We start from the raw sequence: 7,500 nt of genomic DNA, 5'->3' as shown, positions 1-7,500 counted from the left end.
CCCCACCATGGAGATCTACTGAGATTCAACTGCCATTTGATGTTCATCTTGGCAAGGTAGTCATGGCGGCGCTCGTCTTCCATCACATTCCGTAACCACTTCGCAGCAGCCACGATGGTCCTGCCATTATCTGAGTAGATTTTTTCAGGGGGACCTTTTCTTGCTATGAACCGCTTCAAGGAACTGATATACTCTTCGGTCTCTATGATCTTTGTCAGTTCGAGGTACAAGGCCCGGGACAGGCTACAGGCATAAAGGACTATGTACACTTTCCCTTCTTTATTTCTGCCATCACGGTACTTGACTGGTCCGGCGTAGTCTATTCCAACAACCTGGAAGAGCGAGGTTCCCTCTGTCCTATCTATAGGCAGGTAGCCTGGAGGAGGACTGGCGAATGCTGATACATGAAATCTTTTGCATCCATAACAACGCTTGATAAGGCGTTTAACAAGCTGACGCAACGTAGGTATCCAATAAGTTTCGCGTACTTTAACCATGGTCAAACTAACTCTCCCATGTAGGGTCTGGGTGAGGAAGTATGTCACTAATTTTCCAATAAACACGCCATCGTCAGGTAGGTAAATTGGGTAGTGTCCTTGAATACGTCCTCGGAACTCGAATATCCCATCCCTGTTCTGCTGGAGGTTCAGTTTCATTTGATCTTTGTCAAATTTGGTGGTTCCTTGACTCCTGACTTGTGATCTTCTTACCCAGAACTGCAACTGATTGGCAGGTTTTCTTGGTACCCGCGTGCTTCCACTGGATTTACTTCTTCTCTCGGATTTTCCACACTCGGTTACTAACAAATTGCTTGTAGTCTCTGCCTCCCTTGATCCAGTGAAGAGCGACGCTGCTATCGAGCAAACAATAAACACTTTCAACTGGGAAACCTTGCAGTGCTTCTTTAACGTTATCCACAAGATTTGCTGCCATGTGCCCCAACACTAGTTCGAGTTTTGGTATCGCAAGTCCTTTCTTCGCCAGTCTGGACTTTGCTGTGACGAGTCCTTGTGATACCACCGTCGGTTGATATGTGACGGCGTAAACTGCAGCTGACACGCCCTGGCTGCTCGAGTCGCCAAAGGCATGATGGTTGATGCTAGTGATTTCTTCCTGGTGCTGGGCAATGCTTCTTGCTACTTCTACCTTGTCTGTAAGGCTGTTCTCCCAGGCTTGCCAACCTATCTCGAGTTCCTGGGGTAGCTCTTGGTCCCATGGGATTCGAGCTTCACACACTGCTCTGTAAAGAAATTTCCCTTCCAGAGTGATTGATGATGGTAGACCGAGGGGATCGTAGATCTTGGCGATCTTTCCGAGGACTTCTCTCTTAGTTGCTTTCGTGATCGGGTCAGGGAAACTGGTTTGTACTGTATCCTCTCGTTTGTCCCATGGTACACCAAGCAGCTCCGTTTCTCCTTGCTTGACTCCTAAATGGTCCTTGGCGTAGCTCTGGTTTTCATTTTGATGGGTAGTGGGTCGTTCTTCCATTGTTTCCTCGTGGGGATTAGGCTGTTCCAGGGATGGGGCATTGGAATGCCATTTGTGTAGTTCAAATTTCCCTGCTCTGAAGATGGACTGTGATGTTTCTTTCAGGTGCTGCGCGCCAGCCACGGTTTTATCGCCGCTGATTAAGTCGTCCACGTGGAGGCTTCGTCGGATTTCTTCTATTTCCCTTGGGTAGATGTTCTGAAGATTTTTTAGGTGCTGATCGATCACACCCCCAAGTAAGAATGGCGACGAGGACAAACCGAACGTGTTTGGTGACGTGTTTGGTTTCTAGGTCCTTGAGCCAGTGAAATAGCATCACGTCCCTGTCTTCCTCCCGGATTCTGACTTGTAGAAAAGCTTGCTTCAGGTCCCCTGCTAGGCCCACAAGTTGGAACCGGTTTCTCACGAGTACGCTCCAAAGTTTGTTTTGCAATGGTGGCCCAGTCTCCAGGCAGTCATTGAGAGATGGTGCTTTCTCATTTGCTCGGGCGGACTCATCGTAGACGATTCGAATCTTCGTGCTCTCCGCGGTCTCTCGAATCACGGCCTTGTGCGGGATGTAAAACTCCTTCCCTTGTGGTTCACTGTGCACTCGTTCGACTATTCCTTGAGATAACTGATCTTGAATGATCCCGTCATACTTCTGTAACATGCCTGGCTGTTTCTCCAGTTTCCTTACAAGGTTCTCTACTCGTTTCAGGCTGCCATGTTTGTTGTTAGGCAGGGGTGAATGATTTCCCTTCCAAAGGAGGCCGGTTTCGTACCACCCTCCCGGGTTTCTTGTTAGTTGCTCCTTGAATTCTTGGAAGACGAGATCTTGGTCGCCAACTGGATGGTCCTGTAGGTCAAACACATCGAGTCTACACAAGGCTACATAGTCAGCCGCAGAGGTTTGGGTCAGGAACATGTTTGTGAGGTCGGATTCACTTCCAGCTGACATGATGGTCTATCCTAATCTTGTTAATTCGGCAATGGGCTCTCCTGGTTTCCCGATCTTGGGTGTGGTGTCGGTCTTTATCTGCGCGTATTCGTTCGTTCCGAGGATAAGATGTACAGGAAGCTCCTCTTTATCGTCAACGTAATCCATTGTGACTCCTTTCAGGTGATCGTACCGTTCCATCAGATCCTTGTACCGAGGGTTTTCCAGACTGAGTAGCGTGCCGCGGTCCACCTTAGTGACTTCGGTTCGAAGCTGGAATTCTCCCGTCAAACTTCTGATGACAACATCGTAAATCTCGATCTCTCTGTTGCTTGCCTGCATCAACATTTCGATGCGTTTAAATTCTCTTCGAACTGGCTGTTTCCCAATGCGGTGGAGCAAGGCCGTAGATGCGTAGGAGCTCCTAGCACCAGTGTCTAACAGCGCGCGGCAATGGATTCCACCCAAGCTCACAACGACCACCGGATAATTAACGGATCCTTTCTCAGTAACTACCAACATAGGCTCCGGCGATTGTTGGGGTATCTTCGCGGGACAAATTGAAGAGTGGTGTCTTCGGTTGCAAAACTTGCAGCACGCGGAACAGCGACATTCTGGGGCCTTGTGATTTGTGCCGGTGCAGTTGAAGCACAACTGTTTACGGTTCAATTCTCTTCTGCATTCTTGTAATGTGATCACCTTCTTGCAGTTGACGGACTGATGGTCTACACTTTCGCAGTAAACGCACGGTCTTCTTTTTGGTTCTTATTGGCGTGTTAATTTGGTAACTTCTGTTCTTCGGTAGAAAAGGTTTCATTGGCTTGTGTGGTGGCAACTTGTCTTGGCTTTGTCTCTCTTCGCGGTGTTTGGGCGGGTTTCTGATGGTCCACTTCCGCAGTGCTTCTAACAGGTGTGGAAAGTCCCAGTCTTGCCAATTATCATCAGTTCGTACTAAGTCCCCTCGTATGCCCTCCAGTTTGTCTAGCGTCATCCTGACATATCCATTTACCTCTCTTATCTTGTCCATGGCTTGCAAATTTGGTAGCAATGTTTCGTAGAACTCCAATATTTTTTTAGGGTTAGCGCCCTGGATCACTGGAAGCGACATTATGTTAGTGACATGTGCGTTGATGATTTCGCTATCCTTTCCGTACTTGGTTGTTAAAATATTCTTCGCTCGTAAATAACGTAAATAGCTGAGTTGAACGGCAGGGCGTTGATTATTGATCTGACTTTCAGATCCACTATTTCCTTTAGATATATGAACTCCGTGATTGGCAATTCATCAGACGAATCAATTTCTGCTTTCTGCTGGTTCCAAAATCAAAGCCAATCGGTGTGCGTGCCTTTAAACTTTGTAATTACAAGTTTTGGTAACTTGGCGTTGATTGATTTATCATTTTTGTTTTGATCTTAACGGCTTTCTTCTATTTGCTTTTCGTACTTCAGCCTTTGCTCTAATTTTTCCTTTTCAAATCGCATTTCCTCTTCATATTTTCGTACTCTGATCTCAGCTGCATGATCTTCTTCTTCTTTCTTTGCGGCTTCAAGCGACGCACTCTTAGATTGCTTAACCCTTGCGTCAAGATCAACAATGGTCGTTTTAAATACGCCCACATCTTTATCTAATTTCGTGCTCCAAAGTTGGACTTCATCTTCCTTTTCCGCCGCTTCAAATCTTAATTCTATTACGCTAACCTTAATGTCGTGGACTTCTTCCACCTTCTTTGCTGGGGTGTTGCGTAGCCTTTCCATTGCTGTGGAGTTTAAATTCTGTATCGCGGAATCTGTTTGCGAACGTGTGAACTTCAATAGTTGAAGCTTCGCGTCGATTGTCTTGTAGAGTTGCTCGATTTTTGCAGTCATCTCCATCTTATTGCTGTGTGTCCCGTCGGAGGTGCCACTTTTGCCGGGAACGGGTATCCGACAAATAAGTCACAGGTTTATATCTTAAATTGGGTTTGTGTTGCTTTCCCTGATTACAGATTCCTTCGGTTTTTTATTTTTTTCTCTCTCCTCACCCACCCAAAAAACGATCTTATTACACCGTTTCTCAATCAAAAGTTCTATGTTCAATGGAGATTGTCTTTAACTTAATAACGACAATGGTAATGCTTTCTTGTCACGCTGTCATGCTATATCACTCTTCCGACAACTTGAACATTTGAAGGACTCGACAAATAAAACATGTATTCTATATGTATCAAATTATCGGCACATATCGTTTGAAGAAAACAGCCAAGTTTCTCGAAACCTATACATAGTCAAAACATTTCGATTTCCGCTATTTGAAAAACGTGTAACAGGTATAGACCCCTGGCAAGACGTAGAGAAACAAATAGCCATGAGGGCAAATGGCTGGAAGCTAAGAGTTTGAGGTTTAATACGCACTCAGATGGATTAAAGAAACTCTTTTGGTGCCTACATTAATTAATTGACCAATCATAGAAAGGTAAAAAACAAAAAGAACTTTGTTGGATTGAGCATGTTCGTCGTTGTAGTGTAGTGGTTAAGACAGGACTATAGATCTGGAGGGAGCGAGTTCGAGTACCGGTCAGTGCATAGTATAGTCCTTTGTTCCCTTACTATGTTGTATTGTTGAGACTGAATTAATCAGTGTATGAATGCAGAAATTGATAAGATGACACCAAAGATTAAGAAGATGTGTTTAGATGCGTAAGACAGAGCTTGAGGAGGGACGGTATATGCACAGTAGGGTTGCGTAATGCGCGTAATGCGCAACTACACGTCACAAAGAATGAATAGTATTGGTTAAAAAAAGAAACCCCATTGTACAATACTATCCCTCCTCAAGCTCTGTCTTACGCATCTCAACACATCTTCTTAATCTTTGGTATCATCTTATCGGTTTCTGTATTCATACACTTATTAATTCAGTCTCAACATTACAACATAGTAAGGGAACAAAGAACTGTACTATGCACTTACCGGTACTCGAACTCGCTCCCTCCAGATCTATAGTCCTGTCTTAACCACTACACTACAACGACGAACATGCTCAATCCAACACGGTTCTTTTCATTTTTTTACATTCTGTGATTGGTCAATTAATATTTATGTAAACAACCAAAACTAATCCTAACCTGACCCTAATTTACTCTAGGCTTAAGTTAGGCTCCAAAAGAGTTTTCTTAATCCATCTGTGTTCGTATTCAACCTCAAAGTCTTATCTTCCAGCCACTTGAGCTCATGGCTATTTGTTTTTCTAAGTCTTGCCAGGGGTATAAAGTTTGATGATGTCGAACGCGCTCTCAGCTTTGCGGGTCCATTTCTTGCGCGTATGTTTTTGTTCGCGTCATGCAGCTCTCCAAACCATGTGACACTGTAACACAAATACATATGTACATCAACTTTATTTATCTCGAAATTTCAGTGTAGGCTTAGAAAGTTAGTATTTTATGGAAAACGTGACTAGCGAGCCAGAAAACATAAACTAAAAAAGAGCAAACAATTCCTTACAAACTTTAATATATTTGAATGGATCAATCTTAGCATGCATGCATTTCCACAGCTCTTCCTTTACATTAACTTGAATAAAGTGTTTCCCATTAAAAACAAAGAGAGAAGTAGGACGAAAGCTAGTATTTTAAACAACTGATGGGATTTTTCCCTGGATCCATCCAAAAGAACGAATGATTTATACACCTGATGAGATTTTTCCCTAGATCAATCCAAAAGAACGAATGATTTATACACCTGATGGGATTTTTACCTGGATCCATCCAAAAGAAAGAATGATCTATACACCTGTGGGTTTTTTTTCTGGCACCATTCAGAAGAAGGAATGATTATACTCCTGCAGTACACCCTGAATCAATAGCAACGCAATCTCACTTGGGCCTCCATGTTTTTTGGGGGACAATCTGCCCCTTTTTTAGCTTCCTAATCCCCATTTCGTAGTAGTACTTTACTGCATTGGGCATTTTCCCTGTCATGCTAGTTCCCAGATCGACTCCTTCTCATATCTCGTGCCCAGGCCATGTGTGCAGTTTGGGTCACATTTGAATTCTTTTGTCGTAAGCACAGCTGACGTTTGCTGGAGAGTTTGCAAATGTTTGGTGAGTAGGGACATCTGTGCCAGCTTTTTCTTCCATGTAAGTAACCAGGTATCCATTTTGAACTATAATTTTGCTTCAGTAATCATGTTATACATCTGGTAAGTGTGTCCTTGGTTCATGTTATCAGTCCCAGTTTTGCTTGATTGGTTTTGCAGTTTTGGTCGTGTTAGTCTGTCCATGGTTTTGGTGTTGTTTTCTCCTGGTTTTCCGTTTGTTCCTTTCTTTTTCCTTTCTTGACTCGGCACAAGGGGGTCGGGTAGAGGTCCAGCGCTGGACTAGAAACTCCCTTGCTCGGTTGCGCTCTACCCCTGAAGATTCGCAGCCATTTACGAGTCGAATGATGTCGCAGTCAGCTTTGCTTTCCCTTTGAGTTGTTTAGATTTGCCTCATTTAATACACCTGTGTTTCATTTTGCATGAGATTTCTTTGGGTTTGGGAACTGCCCTTTCCTGTTTTTAAGAACGAGGGGTTTGTGTAGGAATTGTTTCTTATTTATTATTCTTATTTTTTAAGAACGAATAATTTCCATGTTCAAATATTTGTTTATCCCTCTTACTTGATTTAGTTTCTTATACATGTACTATCTGGCTGTTTCTGAAATTAAAGTTTTTATTTTCACACAGAGTTTGTTTTGTTTTTGCTAACTCCACTGTGAGGTTGAGAGTTTGCTTTGTGAATTTCTCTTCCTCATTTTACGGACTAATTTTTGGTTATGATTTTTTCTCAACTCACCATCCACACACACAGAATTTCCCCCACACTTACCCACTTTATTAGAGACTATTATCTCAGTTAGTGGAGAGGAACCCCTTCTTGTAAGGGGATTCTTGCTTCAGCACCATAATCATGCCACAAAGGTTGCTAGTCTACTGCTGTTTTTGTTTTTTTTTTTTTTTTTTACTTTATACAACTATCCAAACCATGTGACAATGTGACACAAATACATATGTACATCGACTTTGTTTACCTCGAAATTCAGTGTAGTTAGAAAAAGTTAGTATTTTATCGCAAACG

At 43.2% G+C, this 7,500-nt stretch overlaps 3 protein-coding genes across 3 annotated transcripts in view; all 3 read right to left on the bottom strand.

The window, feature by feature from the left end:
• Window positions 1-656, bottom strand: part of LOC138005762 (uncharacterized) — an 879-nt gene extending 223 nt beyond the window's left edge. Inside the window, exon 1 of the mRNA XM_068851942.1 lies at window positions 1-656. This exon is cut by the window's left edge and continues 223 nt beyond it. Coding sequence (XP_068708043.1) covers window positions 1-656 — 656 coding nt within the window.
• A 109-nt stretch (window positions 657-765) lies between these two features.
• Window positions 766-1,488, bottom strand: LOC138005761 (uncharacterized). The gene has a single exon (XM_068851941.1). The coding sequence runs from the start codon at window positions 1,486-1,488 to the stop codon at window positions 766-768; it is 723 nt and encodes a 240-aa protein (XP_068708042.1).
• Window positions 1,489-1,615: 127 nt separating this feature from the next.
• LOC138005760 (uncharacterized) lies at window positions 1,616-2,428 on the bottom strand. The gene has a single exon (XM_068851940.1). The coding sequence runs from the start codon at window positions 2,426-2,428 to the stop codon at window positions 1,616-1,618; it is 813 nt and encodes a 270-aa protein (XP_068708041.1).
• Between the last annotated feature and the right edge of the window lie 5,072 nt (window positions 2,429-7,500).

Source organism: Montipora foliosa, chromosome 6, assembly GCF_036669935.1.
Source record: "Montipora foliosa isolate CH-2021 chromosome 6, ASM3666993v2, whole genome shotgun sequence".
NCBI classification, from domain to species: domain Eukaryota; kingdom Metazoa; phylum Cnidaria; class Anthozoa; order Scleractinia; family Acroporidae; genus Montipora; species Montipora foliosa.
Note: the sequence above shows the minus strand (reverse complement) of the source record. Positions and strands in the feature narration are given on the sequence as shown.